The sequence below is a fragment of the Embiotoca jacksoni genome, unplaced genomic scaffold (assembly GCF_022577435.1).
Source record: "Embiotoca jacksoni isolate LCO1_2020_lvr unplaced genomic scaffold, fEmbJac1.0.p SCAF_12, whole genome shotgun sequence".
Taxonomy (NCBI): domain Eukaryota; kingdom Metazoa; phylum Chordata; class Actinopteri; family Embiotocidae; genus Embiotoca; species Embiotoca jacksoni.
In genome coordinates this window covers 6724272-6746000 of record NW_027185252.1, presented here as the reverse complement: position 1 = coordinate 6746000, position 21729 = coordinate 6724272, and the positions used below count along the sequence as shown (strand labels likewise).

The 21729-nt window shown below is 40.2% G+C and overlaps 1 protein-coding gene across 1 annotated transcript in view; it reads right to left on the bottom strand.

Moving 5' to 3' along the window:
• Positions 1 to 21729, bottom strand: part of ryr2b (ryanodine receptor 2b (cardiac)) — a 60381-nt gene that overhangs the window by 3717 nt on the left and 34935 nt on the right. Inside the window, exons 67-101 of the mRNA XM_069144101.1 lie at positions 21481 to 21602; positions 21075 to 21395; positions 20740 to 20977; positions 20275 to 20362; positions 20059 to 20158; positions 19780 to 19934; positions 19567 to 19629; positions 18556 to 18684; positions 17460 to 17572; positions 17092 to 17188; positions 16566 to 16696; positions 15808 to 15859; positions 15543 to 15605; positions 15247 to 15346; positions 14811 to 14890; positions 13404 to 13480; positions 13189 to 13262; positions 12792 to 12872; positions 12385 to 12473; positions 11957 to 12085; positions 11385 to 11489; positions 11075 to 11156; positions 9693 to 10972; positions 9463 to 9533; positions 9042 to 9177; positions 8779 to 8884; positions 7578 to 7786; positions 7224 to 7354; positions 6920 to 6962; positions 4984 to 5117; positions 4138 to 4198; positions 3586 to 3732; positions 3218 to 3352; positions 1900 to 2056; positions 1536 to 1600 (exon numbers count right to left, since the gene is read on the bottom strand). Of these exons, the coding sequence (XP_069000202.1) occupies positions 1536 to 1600; positions 1900 to 2056; positions 3218 to 3352; positions 3586 to 3732; positions 4138 to 4198; positions 4984 to 5117; positions 6920 to 6962; positions 7224 to 7354; positions 7578 to 7786; positions 8779 to 8884; positions 9042 to 9177; positions 9463 to 9533; positions 9693 to 10972; positions 11075 to 11156; positions 11385 to 11489; positions 11957 to 12085; positions 12385 to 12473; positions 12792 to 12872; positions 13189 to 13262; positions 13404 to 13480; positions 14811 to 14890; positions 15247 to 15346; positions 15543 to 15605; positions 15808 to 15859; positions 16566 to 16696; positions 17092 to 17188; positions 17460 to 17572; positions 18556 to 18684; positions 19567 to 19629; positions 19780 to 19934; positions 20059 to 20158; positions 20275 to 20362; positions 20740 to 20977; positions 21075 to 21395; positions 21481 to 21602 (5164 nt within the window). The remainder of the gene's footprint in view (positions 1 to 1535; positions 1601 to 1899; positions 2057 to 3217; positions 3353 to 3585; positions 3733 to 4137; positions 4199 to 4983; positions 5118 to 6919; positions 6963 to 7223; positions 7355 to 7577; positions 7787 to 8778; positions 8885 to 9041; positions 9178 to 9462; positions 9534 to 9692; positions 10973 to 11074; positions 11157 to 11384; positions 11490 to 11956; positions 12086 to 12384; positions 12474 to 12791; positions 12873 to 13188; positions 13263 to 13403; positions 13481 to 14810; positions 14891 to 15246; positions 15347 to 15542; positions 15606 to 15807; positions 15860 to 16565; positions 16697 to 17091; positions 17189 to 17459; positions 17573 to 18555; positions 18685 to 19566; positions 19630 to 19779; positions 19935 to 20058; positions 20159 to 20274; positions 20363 to 20739; positions 20978 to 21074; positions 21396 to 21480; positions 21603 to 21729) is intronic.

Genomic DNA, 21729 nt, shown 5'->3' with positions numbered 1-21729 from the left:
CATCGGTTCTGCCTTGTTCCTTCAGTCTGGTAATCAAAGGTCTGGGCTTCGATTACTCTTGCTGCAGCTCTGGGCTTGTTTGCCCGTTCCTACTATCAACCTGCTGCCGAGTATCAGCCTGCCTCTCTCTTTTAACCTTACTTGTCCTTTTTAGCAGACGGACAAGTAAGAAGGAGGGTTTGTACACTCCTGCTGAAGCCTTTTAAAGGTAGACCACCCAGGGGTGTATTTATTGTGGCTATGATGTATCTTAACTGTACTGGCTCTACTCTATTCCCTTTTACTACTGGGTTCTTTTTGGGATTTTATTTTCCCCAGAGAGTACCCTCTAAAAGTGGCACTGTTTCTATAGCGACAACACGTGAAACTACCATGATGTCATCTTCAACACGTCACACATTCACTAGATCCTTTCATCAGCAACAGGGGAACGTCTGCACCGCCTCAGTTGATCACAATGTGGTTTTGCAAGTAGCCATTAATAGAGCAGTCCGGTGAATAAAAAAAAAAAAAAGCACACGGTCACTAAATTAACATAGTTACCAATTTAAATGTTAAACTCTCTCTTTAAAGTTTAGTTTGGTGCAATAGAGTCGAACATACTGGTTCTAGCTGGTAAACAGAAACACAAATAAACAGTCACACATACAGGACAAATCCACTCCATTTGAGTCTGTCTGTCTGTGCAGGCTGTCCTGTGTCGTGCACAGAGGCGGTGATTATGACAATTCTCTCTGACCAATCAGTGATCAGCAGTGTTTTTACATTATCTTTTAGTATCAGTTCAGCTTGGTAGGAACCTTGACGAAGGTGATCTCAAAAATAGTACCAGGAGAAGCATTTAATATAAAACTGAAAACCGTATCTAGAGCCGAGCCGAGCCGGCAGTGTAATAGGGGCTTTACATTCTTAAACGTATGACAACACCGAGCACGTTAGTATGCAAACAGGGAGATACAACACCAAGAGACTGAAAGTAGCGAATGCAACAGTCACCAGAAACCATTTTATCAAAAAAAAATGCATATTGTATATATGCCAATTACATGTGTTGACTGAATTTAAACACCAGGGATTCGTTTTTCTCAGAATAAATTTTCTGTAATGATTATCCACTAATTGTCCCTGAGAAATAGATAATGGCATCCTCTCATTAAGGCTAATGATATGATCGTTTCCTGTGACACGAGCTCCCACAACAACGCAATCTACATAATCCACACACACAGTCATCGCTTCACACGCACTTAAGTTACAACTGGCCCTCAAACTTACTCACTGACCTCAAGTGAACCTGCTGCTAAATCAGCGCGGTTACTTCAGCCGACAGATTCCATGGACACATCAGCCGTATGACACAAAAGAGGAGCAGATAGTGACAGGATACTGCATATGGTACAACCTTGATACCGCGTGTAATTTACTGTGATTATTATTATTTATTTTTTTTTACAGCTGTCTGCTTGTCAGTGAACAAACGTGCGTGTACCTGAGACAGTGTTTGTGTGCGTGTGACAGAAAGTGTCACATCTCACCTCCATGTCCTCTTTCACTTGTTCCTGCTGGTCTCGAAGCTCTCCAAAGGCATCAATTATCAAGCCTGAAAAAAGGGACAGAGTGCGTGTGTGTCTGTGTGTCTATTTATTCCTGCGCACGGCTGTGTCTGCATTTGAAAGACAGGCGTCAGTAAAACTTAGGGGCTCAGTGGTTTAAACGGATACTCGGCCTATTTTCTAAGTGCACATGAAAAATGCACGAAAGGTACTCCAGTGAAACATTGTGAATAAAATCTACTCGTGTATGTTTTGATAAATACATGCAGTATGCATTTAACGCATTTGTGAATCTCTTTAAGCTGAACTGCACTTTGCGAAACGAAATTTGACGCGTGTGGCTCACCCTGGATGATGGCCAGGAGGATGACGATGACGAAGAAGAAAAACGTGATGTCAAAGACGATGCGCTCCACCTCGAACTCATCTCCAGCAGGGTCCTCGATCTCGTCACCGATGCCACCACCCGCACGCACTCCCACATACATGTGGAACATGTAACACTGAAAGAAAACACATTTTTTTTTATAAAGAATATAGTATGAATTCCACTTTCCTCAAAACATTTTTCTCTGGCTTTCTTTGACAGTAATGGGGTAAGGTGAGGATATTTTTAAGTATTTATGGCGTGAGTATTGTTTTACCAAAGTCCAAAGATAACACTGTTTGTTTTCACCTTAAATTATTTCTGTACAATGATCCAATAATGCATTTTCATGTCTGCCACCATGCTGGTTGCTTTTGGGGTGCATTTAAAAGTTACAAACCAGCAGCATTTTTATAGTTTCACAGAATAGAAGAAGTTTTTTGTTTTTTTTAAATCAATGTTCTTCACTTCAGACATCATTTCCCCACAAGGAGTTCATGTAAGAGTATGTGGCAAGAATAATTAATATTCAAGCTGTCTGGCAAGGACTGTAGTATGCTATTAAGTGCCAAGGTTGATATTTTCAACAAGGAACTTCAACAAAACATTATAAAAATTGACTGTTAAAATTTCAAGGAACATTCAAAGTTTGAAGTCGGTATTTCTTTTTTTATATACAAGTTCAACACGGTCAAGAGTGAGGCGTCTTATCTCCAGACTCAAAGAATTACATTTGTGGCTTTGCACTGTATTTATCTGAACATTTTTTTGCTATTTTATTGATGGGAAAGGGACTGCAAATTACTGTTGCCTAAGTGCTGCTAAAAGTCGAACATAAACAGCAGCAAAGCGAGTGTGACTCAGGATTTAATGCAATATCCTCTGCCTCCTATAATAGTAGGTTTTTATTAAAATGCTATCGCTGCCCATCCGCCTGCGTGTGTGAGTGACAGTGCAGTCCGCATCAGAATAGAGCAGGCGGCGGAGCGTTAATGTGATGAATGGCCAAACAAAGAGCTATGCTGAGGTTTTAGGGGCTGTTTTCCATCCATGTGTCCATCATGTTATGGAAGAGTCGCGGACGGACTGAGACGAGAGGCTCCTCTCACTTCAGCAATGGGGATCACTGTCAGAATCCCCCTCTACCTCTCTCCATCCCGAGGTAGAAAATGAGGTTTGCGTTGGAAAGATAAACAGAGACAAAGAGGATAGATAGAGGGAGATAAGTGGAGAGGCAGAGTGTGTGTGTGTGTGTGGGAGGGGGGGGGGGGGGGTTCAATATGCACATCTAACTCACCGTGAGCATGTCGTTGCACTTCATGTCTCGGGTGTCCTTGTCATCACTCTTGTTGTAAAACTTCCTGAAGAAGTTGAAGGCTACAACGGTGTAGAGATACACCACAACCGCCAACAGGCCCACAGTAAGGACCAGCTGACAGACGCACACACACAATTACAAAAGAACAGACAGAGGCAGATGGGCTTTAATACGCTCCTTCATCTTGGAAAAGCCCAATATAACCCTACAGCGTGAAAGCAAACAGCACATGCATTCTAACTGCACTCATGAACACACACTGAGACAGATGGACAGAGAATTAAAGACAACCAGCACACGCATATGCGAGAGAACACACACACACACACACACACACACACACACACCTGTTTCCCATTGTGTGTGACGGAGGACAGGATGGTACGTAGTGTCTTGAAGCCCATAGCGATGTCCAACAGGTGGGCAGCAAAGAAGAAGTTGTTGTAATGACCCAAAATTGACATTGTCATGTACCAGGCCAAGTACAAGAAGGACTGTAGGCGTGCGCGCGCGCACACACACACACACACACACACACACACACACACACACACACACACAAATATATATATATATAAATAAATAAAAAACAGCCAATCTAGATTACCAGTACAGATGCAGACAAATAAGTATTTTAGATAAAGCAGAATCACAGGATATTACCACCATCATCTTTGCAGCATCTGCATTTGTATCAAGCAATATCTTAGCAGAACAGATTAAACAAATTAGTAATAAGACATAAAATATCATATGTTTTACACGCGCTGCTGAGTCACATTACATTACCGGTTAACATAAATTTAAAGTCATGACGGATTTATCTTGGCTTCATAGGAACAAGAGGGCAAAAACAATTTGAGCAAAAGCTGTAAAATACTCAACACAACCAAACTTACATTGTCAGTGAACACAACTCCCAGCTTCCAGACCTGGTACTTCATGTCAATGGAGTTAAATCTGAAATTAATATCATTACCACAATGATACATGAGAACCTGGGAAATAAGGTCGAAATGTCCGTGGCTAAAATCAATGTCTTTTCTAAAGGAGCCTGTCTGTTCTGTGGTTTCTTCTCATAATATCCTGTTCTTCCTCAACTATGACAATGTTCGGGGACCTTCTTTATTCTGCCCACCCGTTAGGTAACACAAACGCAGACACACATCCTGACAAACATGCACACAACAGTCACAAAATGGTTATTAATATTGTCAAAGGCTATTAATAATCATTTGTCTGAAATGTTATTTCAAGGTGTAATGAACAAGACCCACACAAGACGTGGAAATATCAGTAAATAAACCCATGTTGTTTGTGTTTATGTGAGGGGCACATTTAGAAATCGCATTCACCTCTGCGGTACAATACATTAGAGAAAGGGCTGTATTGATTTCCTGTTTTGAACATTGTTTTATATCGATACCACACTGCAGGTATGCTAACACACTTGCAGCTAACCTTAAAAAAAAGTGAGGCGTGTTGCTATAACCACTGCAAGATGCATTGGGTACGGCTGCTTGCTTGAATGCAACCTATATTACCTCTCAAAGGCCAGAATTATTTGTCATTTATAACAATGCATGTACTATCCTGAAATAAGAAAATGAAGATGTCCTTTCATGTGTTGTGCCTCTGTATGTGAAAAACAAACCGCATACAATGCAAACGAAATGACATGCTACATATCCGCAGTTTCTAATTGATGTTTAGAAAGCCGAGCTTCAAAACATTCCTCTACTCACAGAGCACTCCAGGCAGCGTCTCTCCTGAGTCGCTTCTCTTTTCTTTCAGAGCTAAAGTCTAAAGCAGCTCGGTCCAGACCGAGGAGTTTGCTGATCTTGTCACAGCCATAGAAGTCACCATACTTATCCATCACCTGACAGGGCAAGAGGACACGTTTACAATGTGACCAAACAATCGTCGGTGTATTTTCATGTGAGTAAAACATGACACGAGATAGCATCGAGTCAACTGGCTGAATTCTTCTGCCCAATCTAATGAGAAGGCAGCTTAGTTCTGCTGACAAGATGATGGTGCTGCTTATTATAACTACTGAACAAAAAGTAGGACTTTTCTGATACCTGCACCGCAGACACAGGATTTCTTGGGGACACAGTAGTTGTGTCCACCTTAGTGTAAATGACTGATGGTAACTCTGGTCTCGCAGTGTACAAATAATTAGTATTGATCGAGGCTTATATTTTGAGAGGCTGCTTACTGCCGAGCCAACGTCAGGCCCAGCCGCATCCCAACGACTAAATTGTGTATGCACAGTGCATCCAGAAAATATTTACTTCATTTAATCTTGGATGCAAACTTTGTCCTTATTGTGCTATCATCGCTCTATGGAACTTTATGTCACTTGCTTTATTAACATAAAGCATGCGCCAACTGAAATCGAACTTTATTATAGAGCCTATTTCAATTACATAAGATTGCAAACATAAGCACTTTAAAGTATGGGAAGCAATATCGCAAACCTCCAAACTCAGATGTGGATTACCAGAAGGACTTGAAGACATCATACCATCTATTTTACTGCAGGCTCCTAAAATGATGCACTATAGAGTATTAAATGTAACGCGGGTGAGCTACACATACTTTATATGGACAAAGTGTCGATCCCATTGGCAAAAAGCCAAAGTGGAAGTGCTTTAAAATGTCAATTCAAAGTCAAACATTTCTTTCATAAGACATGCTAAATTGTTACTTTCACTTCTTTTAATGTGCTTGTTTCTGGAATAAAAAACTATTTTAGTTTAGTTTTTAGATGATGCCTTACAGGTGGAGCATCAGGCCATCACAAATAGCTGAGCCTCACTCTGGCCACCTGCCTTTTTCCCAAATTTGCGCTGGCAGGAAATATCAAAACATTCCTGAACAAAGAAATCAAGGCTTCAAAATATCCTTTCAGAAGCCAATGAGTGCCATCATAGGCAAAACTAGCATGTTTCTTTAGTCTGAATTACAATCACTCAACAAACAGCACACTTCTGTTCATTGTGTCAAAGTTTAAAACTTGATGCAAAATAAAAGTGACAATGATACAATGAGAGAAAAATATGATATAATACACAATATTCTTCCCAGATTCTTCCCAAATGCTGCTGTAGTGAAAGAATTGTACCTTGCGGGATTAATAAAGTATCTATCTGTCTATCTTACATTACCTTTAGATGAGGGTAGGAGAGCAGGGTTGCTGCTTTTTTCAAACCGTTTAAAGACTTTGTGATTTTAATAATTGGTTCTCCTGATTCAACAAACAGTGAACAAGTAAAACCATCATATCTAATTTGATTTAACATCATTAAAGTTTTATTTTCAGTACAGTTGAAACCCCTCCAAGTCAACTAAAATGTTCCAAAACAGGGAAAAAAAAAACAACAACAAAAAAAACTAAAAGGGACTTTCTTAAAACAAATAATGCTATGGCACTTCATAACACGAGGCAGTCTAAATGAGGAGGCTAAAAGTGAGGCAGTCTCTGGAGACGATAAAAGCATTTTGATGCTTGACGGGAATAATTACACCTGCCATTAAACACCCCATTAAATTTCATTTAGTTTCTTAATGTACTGTCACTGTGTGAAATATGCGCACAATTACATATGCGCCTAAGCACATTTGGAAGATAAACTTGAGTACAAAATCAAAACCGTGGACCTCTGCAGAGCTTACCTTCCTCTTCACAAATTTATCCCAGTAGTTGCTGGGGAAAGATCTGAAAAAAAAAAAAGAAATAGTATCAGAAACATTCGTAAGAGAGAAATTTCAATAGTAGGTAAAACGCACTGGCAACTGAAACGTGACTGTGAGAAAAACGTTTCTTGTCTGTACTTCACCCATTTACAGACACGTGTCACATGTCTATAAATAGGTGCCAACGGCAGGTCTCTCAAATTTAAAGTGTGAAATATGTTTGGATTTGTTATTAATATGACACAGTAATACGACAGATTAGATTATGAAGCTGGGAACATACGGTGTGTTAATAAGAAGTCTGTCCCATTGGCCTTTGATGTCTTCCTCAGGCGGCTGCTCCGTCACATACAGCCCGTCAAACTCCAACCTACGCGCCACTTCCTTTTCACGTTTGAAGATCACTAATGGTACCTTTCAATTAAATGCATAAGAATAATCAGTATTCAGTTGGCAAAACGTAAAATTTCTGAAAGTCAGAATAGTCAAAGCTTGTCTTTGGCAGCAATATATTCATTTTAGATTCTTCTACAGTTTTAAAATACGCTCTATGTCTGTGTGATGGAGAGAAACTGAATTGAAAAAGTGAAAGGAGTTCATTACAAATGTGCAAAAGTACATTCTTGAACTCGTATACCTTGAGGCAGTAGTAACCAATGATACAACAGAAAGAGATGATTGTGTGAGCTACAGCCAGGAAACGGAGAGAGGGCTCCATGTATCCGCTGCTCTCTTCCAGCACAAAATAAACTCTGCCCTTGCTATCGTCTTCAGCACCAGAGTCCAGCTCCTCACTGTAAACAGATGTGGTTACCCCTGCCTCCTCTTGGGATGCAGGCGAGGATGCTACCTGGGAGAACAGAAAGAGACCAAAAGAAAGAAAAACTTCACGAGGCATACTTTTTGGACAAACTATTAGAAACCGCAATAACACATTGTAAATATGCTCTATTACAAACAGAAGTCCTGTATTCAATTTTAACTTGCCCCTTTAATGTGGATTTCCAATCAGTGTTGACAATATACTGTAGGTCAATACATTCCTCAATTAATTCTGTTTCTCTGGGAAGCAGTAGCTAAACTGTTGTTTGTAGTTGGTGGCCAGAAGAACTACGGGCTACTTCCACTGTCTGTGGAACCGAGAGTACATTCCAGATGCTGCACTCAAACTAAACCTTGTTTTCCAATAGCAAAAATGGCATTTTAAAATTGGAATGCTTCGAGTTATACAATAGGGTACATTTTAGAGTGTTTTGGCTGACAGATATACAGCCTTTTTTATTTGGAACCAGAATATATGAATGAAGATATGCAGCAGAGAGAGGCTGCAGTTTCATTGGCCTTCCAAGCAAATGCGGCGTGTGGGAGCCAATCAGAAACTGATCTGCCAAGAACAAACAGCGATTGGTGGGGTCTTTGCTCAAATTCCCCTCTGATGCCAACAGAAACCAACATAATTATATTACTTGATTAAGAGATTAACAATTTGTGGACACTTAAAAAGTAGCATATTTTCCTTAAAGTACAAGTACAAAAGTGTGAGTTGAAAATGTAGTTCAAGTATCAAAAGTACCTGTTACACAAAAAAGTCAAAAGAAATGGCCCCTGTGTATCATAAAGTATCTGTAACCTGTAGATGATTAATCCGGGGCATTCTTGTGTATCTAGGGTTTTATTGTTCGGGTTGCTGGTAATTTTGACTATTGTGGCATAGTTAATAAAAAAAAAAATGTACGTGATGATAACGTGTGTTGTATATCGAGAATATCTACAGCTTCCAGAAACATGTAGTGAAGAAGTGCAATATTTCTCTCTGAAATGTAATGTAGTTTCAGTACATGTACTTCTCTGTCTCACCTTGTAGAAGAGAAGGATGAAGTTGATTGCGAAGGCGACAAAAAGAGCCAGCAAGCGCATGTTATAAAAATTCCTTGCAAAGTAGCTCTGGGGGGGGGAAAGGGAAAAACATTGAATTGTCCTCTGCCTTTATATTTTTGTGCTGGAGTATTCAAATTGAGGGAATGAGAGTGTGCAACCTTAGTTCATGTACTATATCAAGCATACATGCACAAATATGTGTGAGTGTGTTGGTGTGTATTACCAGCAGGCTCTTGTTATGAGTGCTTATCATTTCCCAGAGGGCAGAGTTTTGGCTCTGCGTTTCCCTGGAGCATCTCTTGGCTCTCCATCTTCCCTCTGCTTTCTCATTCCCAGTTTTCTCCTCAGATATTTTACCTCTGCAAACAATCCAATCAAAAACAGAGGGAAGGTCAAAGCTATTTGATCACAAAGGAATATCTGGGATGATGAAGCCAGACTTGTATCTGTTAAGATCATTTCTGTTGTTTTTAATGTTGAATCGATCTCTTTTTTTTGTTGCACAAAATACAATTTTAAATCCACCCTGCACTATTTTGTATTACTTGTTCTACCTTACCTGACCTGGGATCTAATACTTACAAAGTTATAAGGGAGTTAAATAATCCCTCTGTGAGGATTAAATGGGAAAACAAGAGACTCACTCTGTGTTCTCTAATTTAGGCATTTTCTCATCTTCCATTTTTTCCTCTGTGGCTGTGGGGTCCTTAAACTGCTGCCAGTAAAAATGAACAAACAGGAATTTGATCAGTACAGTATCAAAGAAATAAAGTAAGGGCACCAAAAAGGCTAAACGTCAGCAAAGAAAAACAAAACACAAAGCATAAAAGATAAAAAAAATAACACAACAAACGTAATTTCATGTAATCCGTACCGTTGTCCGATGCGTCTCAGAAATATCACTTGTTCTGGAGGTTGTGTTGAACAAGTCAGTCAGACTGGCAGTGAGGTCTTGTGTTATAATTCTGTATTGACCTCCCTCCTTCCTCAGTTTGAGGCCGAATATGTCTGACAGTGCATCCACCTCTCTGGGGGAGGTCACAGCAGCCATCTGCCCAATTTTTCTCAATTCTCTCTGGGAAGAGAAACTGGCAGAATACTTCCTCAGCCGATCCACACCGCATGATACCTCCATGACCTCATCAAGAGTTGGCTCAAGGATGCCACCGAGCAAGTCCGACATCCTCAACCTCTTGGCTCGCTCTATGAGCCCACCACTAACGAAGGATACGTACAGCACAAATATAATGCTGCGAATTACAACACAAATGAAACGCATCTGAGCCATGCAAATTAATCTGAGGAACAAAACAGCTGCCATGACGATGTCCTTCACAGTCATCTTCATCAATGTCTTCACGTTTTTCACAGAAAGTAGAGATGTCAGCAAAAGCAGCCACTGGTACATGAAAAACATTCTTTTATTGTCCGGGTCTTCTTCTTTGCTCCTTTCCTCTACTTGTCTTCCAGCACACCTCTCTCCAGTGTTAGAGCCGGATATCTGGGCAGCAAGCTGCATCTCAAAGATGGTGTCCTCACAGAAATTGACAAACATCTCCATTTTCTCCTTCTCTCCACCCTCATTGATCACGTCAAAAATGAACTGCCTCTTGGACTCTTTGACCTGTGGCTTCTCCCACTGTGTGCGGCTGTATTCACTGATCTGGAAGTAGACGCGTTCAAAGCGCTTCCCGCTGCCGAGGATCTCAATGCGTCCCAGGTAGGGCTGGAAGTAGGTCAAGACACACTCTGCCAGTTCCAGGAAGGTCTTCAGTCTTGGATCGTTCGGCATGTGCTCGGACAAATTGGTGAGAAGAACAGCGATGCTGAAGCCGATCTCTTTTGCCGGCTCATGGAAGCGATCCACAAAGGCCTCGTAATCCACAATTTCACTATCATCGCTCTCTGTGCAGGAGAGCAGGAAGTCAGTTTCAGCTTGACAGAAATGTTTGCAATTCTCCATGGCTTTCTGAAAGTCCTTCTTGGATATGCTGCCCTTACAATCAGGGTCATACTCTCTGAAGGCATCTGAGGAGGTGAGGTCTTTAAGTTTGAGGAACATGTCAAAAAACTTCAGAATCATCTCCACGTTGCCTGACGATTCCACCAACATATCCACCATCTGCTTTCCAATAGTGCCATTGACCACATTACCTGCAGGAACAAGAGAAAAAGCAGAGAATTAAAAGTTCTGAATGAATAATAAATGGTAACCCATTTATCTCCACAAGCAGCAAAACAACAGCAGTTGTTTACCTTCTAACATGGAGAGCAAAAACACCACCATGTCCTTCTGTAAATCCATGAGCTCTTTCAGAAGTTCAATTTGCCTTGAATCCTGTATGTAAGAAAATACATTTACAGCTGCATTTTGTTTATCAAATTGTACTATTTATTTCACATCAGAGGCATGTTTTATACAATTAAAATTGCCAGCAGATTAAATTGAGGACTGCTGGGGCCGACACTCTACAACACACTAGTCAATCACCACGTCTGTATTTATTGAATTTTGGAAGGAACTAAGTTATTGAAATGTCAGTGTCAGCAGATCATCATGATATACCTGAGAGAGCTTCATCTGCAGGTGAGCAAACACATGAAGGAATCCCACAACAGCGTCCCAAAGACGACTGTGAGCAAGACTCTGTTGGTTCCCAGAACAAGGGCCCTGAATAAACACAATAGTATTGAGCTGTTGCTAGAGAGAAGTAAACTTTCAGACAAATATACAATATTATACAAAAGTCTTGCGCAAATCTCTTGCCTGAAAGCCTAGACTTAGACAGTTTACATTCTTAGCCATCACACAGTACCATCAGGGAGGCATCTTATTGGTCCCAAATTCAATATGCAGCATTACAATGACCCCAAATTATAGCGTAAAAGCAGGGACGCAACAAATGGAAAGGCCCCAACAGAACTCTCAAAATTGATGAGTCAGTCTGGGATGGAATTGATTCAAGGTTATTCTGTTTACAGCAGTTTGAAAATAAAGTTAATTGATTAATAAAACCTATTCATGGCACTATTTTTTTATCAGCATTTTAGAGCTTAAAACTTTTGAACAACTGTGTATATATTTAAGCAGCTTTCATGCGCAAGAGCTTACAGAATTGTACAATAAAACCAACTGACCTGAATGTACTCTGTGAGTGTGTTGAACACCTGTTTGGCCACTTCGATGGCTTTGGAGAAGTTGTGTTGTCCTTGTGCATCAATCACATCTTTCCCCGAGTAGTACCAGTAGAAGTCACTGATTGACTCCTGTAGTGCGGCACAGAAATGTGTTCGTAGTCCATGAATAAATCACTCTTTTAAAGACAAAATATAATTCTAAACCATAAAAGACCAAATGTTATCATTACATTATAATGAATTTAAGATAAGTGTATCTTTGATCTGACAACAGATAGAACTGTATTAACTGTTGCCAAGGGTTACAGCGATAACCAAACCATTATCTTCCCACAAATATTTCTCTGCAATAAATGGTGCATCAGTCTAGTAGTTTTGCTAGTTTATTTAATCCAGCATACCAAAGTAAACCCTTAGTTAATGCTTACCTGTACTCTTAGTAAATAGTCCACAGTGGATATAATGACGTTGACCGTGGTGTTGTTGCCTGTCTGTGTTCTCAAATAATTCTGGAACTCTAACACACAAAGTAAGAGCATGTTGAACAGAATATAAAAATAGCATTGCATAATATTTAATAATTATAATGTCCTGTAATGACAACATGGTTAGAAAAATGGACTTCAACATGAGCAAGGCCAAAACCAACGTGTGACACAGCAGTTATGAATCAGTGCAAAGCTACTATACTTTGAGGTTAAAAAAAAAACACAACAATCCTGTTTTCGGTTGTCATATTTTCCTTTAAGCATGTGTAACAATGTGCAATCCATTATTTTTTTTTATACTTTGTGTGATAGTGTGTGAGTGGATACATAACATATGACAAAATAACCTGAGTTGTGTCCTTCACAGAGCAGCTGAAGGAAACGGAACAGGTCACAGGTTTGGTCTTTGTCAGGCATCACCTTTTCTCCTGGGAAGATGGAAGATTGGCACAAAAAAGGGCAATAAATAGAAGGATTAAGTGAAAAGATGAAAGTAATAGAACAGGAAAGGTACAACAGAATGAATTACAGAATGTAGAAAGAGATAAAAGAACAGAAAATCCAGCCAGAGTGTAGTGAAGGGAGACAGCTGTTGATAGTATTCAAGACAGGGAAGAAAAACAGGAATTTGGAGCATGAATTCAGAGTGTGTTCAAGGCCAGAGATGTCACAGCTGGTTCTTCTGCTATGACACGGATTTAGAGCAGTGGATTTTTTTATTTTATTTACATTTGAATACAGTACCTGAGCTCTCGTCCGTGGCCATGCCTAATCCTTCTGCTTTGTTCTGCCTTTCAAATGCATTCAGATCTAGAACACTGGATAGCACAAAATCACACACACACACACACACACACTGATTAATAAAAATGGTAAGCAGACAAAAGCTTTGCTAATCCTTTTGTATGTCAAGCTTTTGTGACATTTGACAGGACTGGGATTTCTCCACATTCACTCACCTACATGACCGCATGAGTCCAGCCATGCTCTGAAAGAAGCCAACATCTCGCTTCTCTCTCAGGTAATCCAACATTTTCTATCAAACAGAAGCATCAAAGGCAAGATCTGATAAATGGAGTATCTCCTCTAAAGATATGATTAACTGAAAAGGACCTATTGTGACAACAAGCTTTGCTGCAGTCAAGATACCCTGTTCGTAAAAAGAAAGATTGAAAGTGAGGAGTTCTGAAAGGGAAAAAAATTCCATACGATTGAGAGAATTAATACATTTAAACAAATTTAAAGAAAAATATTGTAAGAATTGTACAGGGGCTGCTGTGGCTCAGATGTTAGCATGGGTTTTCCAATCTTTTTAAGTCTGGCAGTTCAATCCCTGGTGCCTCCTGCCCTCATGCCGATGGTCTATAACCATTAGAGTGGGAGAGTGTGTGTGTGTGTGTGTGTGTGTGTGTGTGTGTGTGTGTGTGTGTGTGTGTGTGTGTGTGTGTGTGTGTGTGTGTGTGTGTGTGTGTGTGTGTGTGTGTGTAAAACATCGTAAAGGACTTTGTAGACTGTGGAGGTAAAAAGGAGTTTTATATACATGCAGACCATTTACCATTTTGTAGAATTAATCTAGGCTCTCTACATAAATGGACTCTGCAGTGAGTCATGACTTGAAATCATTCAAGTCATTAAATGTACACTGACGATGCAAACATTATGAACACTCACAGATCAAGTAAATAGCCATTATCCTGTAAATATAGCATGCGTGAAGAGTGGATTCTTGTATTTAAGGACCTGAGGGACTTTGACAATAGGAAAATCATTATGGCCAGAAGAGTGGGTGGAAATGTTTGCGGGGTGTTCCTGGTCAGCAGTGGTAGGTGTCTACCTGCAGTGCTCATGGAGGGACAAATTGTGAAACATTGTGACAGGGTAGGAAATGTGCTGATCTAGCGCACAAATGGCAAGACATAAAGGATCTGCCATCTTGTTTCCAGAACAGTACATGCCTCAGCAGCTCAGACAGGAAGGGCCAAACATAATTTACAGAGAGTGGTCAAAATGTTTTGTCTCATCAGTGTATCATTCATGTTTGATAGGCGGCGGCAGCAGCTGCAGCAGCTTTAGCTGTAGCCTGCATTGTCCACAACCCACAACGCCATTTTACAGCTTCAAATTTTTGTTTTCCTATCAATATACTTTATTACTTTTTATTTTTTTCTTTATGTCACCTAATTTTAACATGTACTTTATCTGATCCGTGTTAATTCTAATTATCTTTCATTTCATGATGGGAAAGCCTCCAGTCCCTGCCTCAAATGTGGAAAAGGAAGCGACAGTAAAAAAGCAAACATATTCTAAGGATACCAAAATAAGAATTTGTATGGTTTCTTTCTGGAGACACCACCGCATTATTGTACCTGTTGAACAGTGGCATTTCCTCCGTTGAGAACAGCGATACCTAGCTTGAGCGTCGGGGCAATCAGGGAACCCATGACACCTGAAGTTCATCAGAAACAGAGGATGTACAGTATGACTAAAAAAAAAAAGCATATCAATGCATGATGCTCATTTGAAAAACGGAGTAAAGCACACCGACTATCTCATTTACTCAAGTGTTCTTCAGATCAATCTCATTAAAATGAACATGATCTGAATCACTTAGAGAAGTATTTCCTCGGGGACGGAGTCCGAGAGTCGGCTCATTTCTGTTCAGTATAGAGTAAACATGAAAGTGTCTGGCTTACAAGTGGCTCCCCTATAGCAGCAACAACATATTAAAAGAGAAATCCCCTCAACTGAGCGACTCACTAAAGTTAATATGAGTGATGTACCTCAGCTGTTGACCTTTCCTACCTTTGCTGGCGCTGATGGTTTGCAGCACCATCTCAGAAGCTCCACGACGATGCAGCCGGGCCTGCTGGTACAGCAGCTTCTGTTTCTCCATCTCCTTCTCCTGAGCCGCCGAAAAATCAGTTCATGTTTTGTACATGTATTTATCAAATGGAATCTTTACATAATTCAACACGTATTATTCATTTAATAATGTATCATCTTCACAACAGAAAAAAATTGGATAAAAACAATTATCTCATCACACACTGTAAACAACGAACATCAAAGTATTTCAAATTGAGAGTTTATTTGCTCACTTCAAAGCTTTCCACCTCCTGTTCTTCATCATCATCATCATCATCATCATCTCTGCAGCAACTCTGGGAGAGCAAACATAAAGCAGGTCGATGACATAATTATAATAATAATAGATATAATATATTACCCCGCAGTTACCTGGCAGTGTAATGCCATATACGCAACATTATACAACAGGCAGTAACCCATGATTTTGAGAATGATTTGACAGCATTCACAAACATTTTGATTTTAGTGATGAGATCATTCTTTAGGTTCTATTACCTTGGCCATGATGGCTGCGTAGGACTCACAGAGACGGTCATTTCCATGCTTCCTGTAAACAAGGTAAACAAATGAGACAACGTTAGTTTTTGTCAGGGTGTGGACAGATGCAGCATTCTGAAAACACCCGGTCAGTGTCAGGTGTTGAAGTCCTATATGGTCCCCTAGTGTGACATTGTTGACTGCAGCACCACCTCCAAACGGCCTAAGCAGTGTATGGATCCAGAATGTGACTCGCGAGTGGTATTGAAATTTTGTTTTGACCGTAACAGAATTCACCTGGAATCTGGCTGACTTGATTACATCTCTGGAGTGACTGTACAAGCCGGAGCGCCACCCACCCCCCCTCCCTAATGTTTTTACAGTGATATGTGAAGCGAGGGGGTTCATTTAATGTCATGATCTCAGACAGCATGTGAGTCTCTGCAGGAATATCACAATGATATCTCAAAGGGATTGGTGGATTAAATCAACCATGAATACTTTAAGAAAATATATATTGCAGTTACTGCAACATCTTTTCTGCAGGTTTACTTTATATTCCTGATAAATAACTGAGTCTATATTCAATCATATAGATATTATAAAGAACTGAAATACTATATGTTAAAGGGTTTCAGAGAATAATGCCCACAGGAAAAAAAAAAAAAACACTTCTGACCATTTTAGTATTGACTTTCCTGCCGATGTGTTTGATTGGCAATAAAAGTAGATCGGAATTTTTACGGCACGTGATCTTTTATAATGAAGACACACACCTGCTTTCTGTCAGGGCGCTTCGACTGAAGAGTGTAATGAGTTGTAGGAGGGGATCGATTGGTTTGGCACCTTCTTCCACATTCTTTTCTTCCCCTTTGTCGCCTCCACAAGGTTCCATCACTCCGCTCTTCTGCAATCCAGGGAGAGAGTAAAGCGACTCCTGTGTGGCCTTAAATAATGTCAAACATTGGCAACACAGCCCATCGAGAGCTTTCACACTGCGGTTTGCTCTCCTAAAGACACACTATGTACACAAACATACATTACATGATCATGTTTACGTCCACAGTGAAAACAAAACTTTATATGAATGAGAACCAATGTGATTATTGGTACAGAACAACAAAGTTGCCTCAGTTCTTTGGTTTAGATATTCTTTGAGGTTAATTTAATGAATAAAAAGACTGTGATCACATTTTATGTTTCTCACCTGATCATTTCAAAAATAATCTTGTTTTACCGTAATGTTATAGAATTATTAAAATACTTTTTACTGATACCGACACAGCCTCATTTCCCACTCACAGCTAAATCCTCCACGAGCATCTCCTCAAAACTGTTGTCCTCAGCCGATATCCAGGATTTATTGTAGCCTTGGAGGAACAGGTTGACAGCACGGTGCCTGCAAAGGAGGAAGAAGAAGAAGAGGAAAGGGTGAGGAAACAACAAGAGATTTGCATTTTTCCTGTCGGCATTAGAAAAATGCAAATGAGAAATTGAAAGAGACGGCAAAAGAGATTAGTACTAAACTGCTGCTTCGAATAGACTTATAATTGTTCATTCATTAAGGGCTCTTGTGCCAATCTGAGATAGCAATTGTTGTATCCACCAAAGTGTGTGTGTGTGTGTGTGTGTGTGTGTGCGCAAAACATTCACACATCAGCGGTATTCACCTGGGTAAATTGTAGAGGGGAGTCATTCTTAGGCAGGCCACCACTGCACGTTTCCTCTGTTTCGACAAGACCTTGTGCCATGCAGGTTTTTTATTTTTCTGCGGGTGGTCAACCTGAACCAAAAACAAAGATAACTTCAGTAACATAAAGCACATGAACAGGCAGTAACCGCAGGCATTGCAGTCTAATCTATTCAAGATAAATCAGTGTTTGGAATACGAAAACACCAATTGTTCTTGGCCCCTTAGCTCACAGCACTTATAATGTCAAACAGTGGAAAAGGCAGCAGCATTTTATAACAATAACGAATAACAGCAACGTTTATTTGTACAGCACCTTTCAAACACAGTTTTGGATAATGTTTTATACGTTGCAAACATTAAAAACAGAGACACGGCAATAAAATAAATCAAATCAGAAAAACACAAAGAGGTCACATCACAAAAATATTAAAATTACACAGGCTAAGCAATAAAAATGAGTTTTCAGAAGTGATTTATAAGGAGATAGAGAATTGGTGAGTCTGAGCTCCTTCGGCAGGTCGTTCTACAGTTTAGGTGCAAAGGTACCTGTAGTCTTAAATCTAGACACAAGACCAGCCAGCAGGTTCTTAGTTGAGGATTTTGAGCTCAGAAATGGCTTGATCTGCATGTGCCGGCTTTCTAGTCCAAGAACAAGACTCTATTTTGTCAAAATAAATCTAAAGAAAATTTGTAAACATTCAGTCCTTCAAGCCTGATAAAAAAATTTACAAGATAAGAGAGATCACAGGTGTCATTGGGTTGTATTAATAACAATCAAAAGTGCAGCTCTGTGGTACAGCGATCATGGAGTTAAAGACAAAAACACGCCCGTAAAAAATTATAATCTTGGTAGAGCTTAATGATGAGAAAAGCAAGTCAGCAACACTAATTGCCAGGGGAGTCTTGACTTTACTGAACAAACAGCTTTCCATGCAGTCGAATAATTGCAGAGGGTGGATGCACTCAATGTCACTTTATTTACAGAGGACAAGATCGCAAAGGCAGAAGACTATTCAGAGGCCTAACTGTGGATCTCTTTTTTTAAAGAGAATGGTAAAAATGGAAAAGCTCACCTGGTCCAGGTAATAAAGAACTCTAGCTATTTCTAGGATCCTGTCTGCAGTCCTTTGTGCATCAGCGATGTCTCCATGCTGAGTCAGTTGTTCTGCAGAAAGGATCTCCTGCCTAAAGCTGTTTGACGCCTATAAAGAGGGAAAAAAAAGAAGAAGAGTGGTCCATTTATGTCTTTCGTGCCAAGGTGCCGGTATTTCAACCATTCAATTAAAATATTTTTAGAAGGCAATTAAGGCTTATTGCAACGAGGAAAGAGAATTAGCAAGCACCCTTTATCACAGCAAAACACATGAAAGAATGACTGAAGAAGCTCGGCCGGTTAATAAACATCATTAAGAAATCAACTTGTTGTCCCAAATCTTGTTTTCTCATTTGCTTTTAATTTCCTTGGTTGAATTGTCATACAATGAACAACAACGAAGACTTACTGATCACCATTTCACAGTGAAAAATAACAATTCATTAAACTAACAAAGGATGAAAGAATGGATCACGGACTATGTAAAACTAGGACCACATTTTTGCTGAAAAAGTTTGTTTATGTCAACGACAAAGGAGAATGTTTAATCATCGACATATGAATAAACATTTAGCACTGGCGTATGAATGAAAGGACATGCTGCGTGCATATTTTGTACAGCGTGGCGAGTATGTCACGTTCATGTCTCTGGTAAACAATGAGTCACTGACTGGGATTATTAAAAAGACAGTCTTGGTTATTTTTTACAGGCCATGAGAGCATTCTCCAATTTAATTTACCAGACTTATTGTACAAATTAAAAAATGCGTGTACTCGAGCATGACAATGAATATGCAGAATGTCTTCAAAATGTCAAAAGGGTATGCACTTCATTTGTAGTGGAAGAATAGCATCTAATATTTCCATAAAAAGTCAAAGAAATTAAAAACAACAACAACGTGTTGTTGTACAAATCATATTTCTTTACACTCTTATCTTAATGAAAATACTCATTCATATACATTACAGATATTTATAGTACAGCCCTTACCTGACTCTGGAGATGTATAACACAATTGAAAATATGCTCTCGAATCTCATCTTCAGTTTTTTTCTGTGGAAAGCAAACAATTACCAAAACGATATAGACAGTTTTCTAAGGTCAAATGTGCACAATTAATCTGTTCAGCCAAGGTCAAACATCATAGAGAAGTAACACTGATCAAAACCCACTTTGGAGTGGGACTTTAACTGTCCAACTGACCTGAGAGAAGCCGTTCTTAGCCAGCATGAGAAGACTCTCGCTTGGAAAACAATCCCGTAGTCCCACAGGGATCAGTCTCTTCACGGACGCCACAATGAGAGAGGTGTGTGTGGAATACCGATCCCCCTTCCTCTTTATCCTCTTCTTCTCATGGTCTAACTGGGTATTTAAACGCCATGAAGTCATGTGAACTTTTTTGACAGTTAAACAACAGTTGCTATCAATAGTTTCTATGTTTTTTTTTAATTCAGTGCATGCGTAATCATAAGGTCAGATAACAAATAAGGCTGACCTTGGACATTTTGTCATTATTGACCAAAAAAGCTAAGTTGTTGATTTCATTTTGGACCACGAAATTCTGTTCCTCCCATTTGAAGTTCTGGTGTACAAACCACAGGTGAAGAAAATGCACATTGTTGATAGGGTACAGTATTCACTTATTATTGACATGAGATGAATAAATTAAAAAAAAAAAACAGTATGTGTCATTCTTACATGAGATTTGGCCCAGAATATAAAGACCTCTGCCACCATGCTGAACAGCTGTTGAGCCTCAGGGTTCGGGTCTTTCAGCCATATGGCTCTGAGACAAGACAGAACAAAACATATTACCATCATAGAATTTACTCCTGTGAAGCTTATCACATGCCTGAAATAATAACCACTTGATACCGTGTTACTGTATCTTACAAAAAAAAAAGTTTTCTAATGGCTGTTGAACTCAATCTCCAAGATGTGATTTTGATTTAGTGTTTCGCCATCTCAACAAACATTAAAATGGAAAATGTGGGGTTCAGATGTTTCCTGAAGGGCTTAAGAGGCCAGACCATAATTACTGTGGGGGTTAAGTCAATATATGCCTAACTTTGAGTATCAATATTTTAATTTACTCCTGGAGCTTCTGACCTCAGAAAATAAGCTCGCTTGTCCACACCTGAGGTCCTGTGGGTGATGCCTTACCGATTAGAATCCACAAATGGGATGAGGAGGGGATAAAAGGCATAGAGGTCTCGGACCAGCATGGTGAACTTCTCCTGTATCTGCAACTCTGCTTCAGAGGTACAACACCCGTCAGCTTTCATCCGCTCCTCCTCCAGCAGCACACATTCGGTCCTCTTTCTCAACTTCTCCATCAGTGGCAGGAAGTGGCTCTTTAGAAGTCCAGTCCGAGCTTTGCATATGATTGGCTGAGAAAAAACTGAGAGATATGAATGTCAGCTGTTGATGGCATCCACCACTGGTGTGAAAGAAATGTATCCACACAACAAGCACAGGATTTGGCATGACCTCAATACCTGCCAGCTGTTTCATCCAGTCACCCTGGTTAGCGCCCACGTGGTTGTGGATGATGCGGAGGATGTGGCCAAGAAGGTCACTCGCATGCTTAGGAAGGACAGAGGTGCAGATTGGGCTATCTGGCTGGCCCTCGGGACCCCAGTGCCACCAGTGGGAAATGTAGCTGCACAACATGGGCAAGGTGACCTCGGTGACATGAACGTAATGGGCCTGGCGTGCTCCAGCACCGGCACCTGCCAACCCCTCCACTTCACGCAGTGCCTGTCCCAGAGAAGGCAGGAGGGGACACATGTCCTCCACCTGATCTGGCATCCCCCGGTCTAATGGAAGTAAAGAGTTATTCAAGGTTCCCGGGATTAAACAGACAAATCTGACAAACCAGTGTGTGTGCAATGTGTTTACTACCTTTTGTCTCAGCGGTACTATAGATGGAGTAAGGGTTGTTTTGGTTTAGATTTGGCTCCAGGAAGCATACAGGAAAAGCCCCAGTCAGAGCTGCAAGACAGGCACCTGCTGCTGACCTCTGCCTGTATGAAAGTGCAGTGTAAGGATCTGGACGTGGGTAGAACTGACTAATCTGCAAATCTTATTCAAGTCTTTGAGGTGGTACTGCTAACACAAGCTTATTTTTTGCCTTTGTATCTCAGGTTCAAA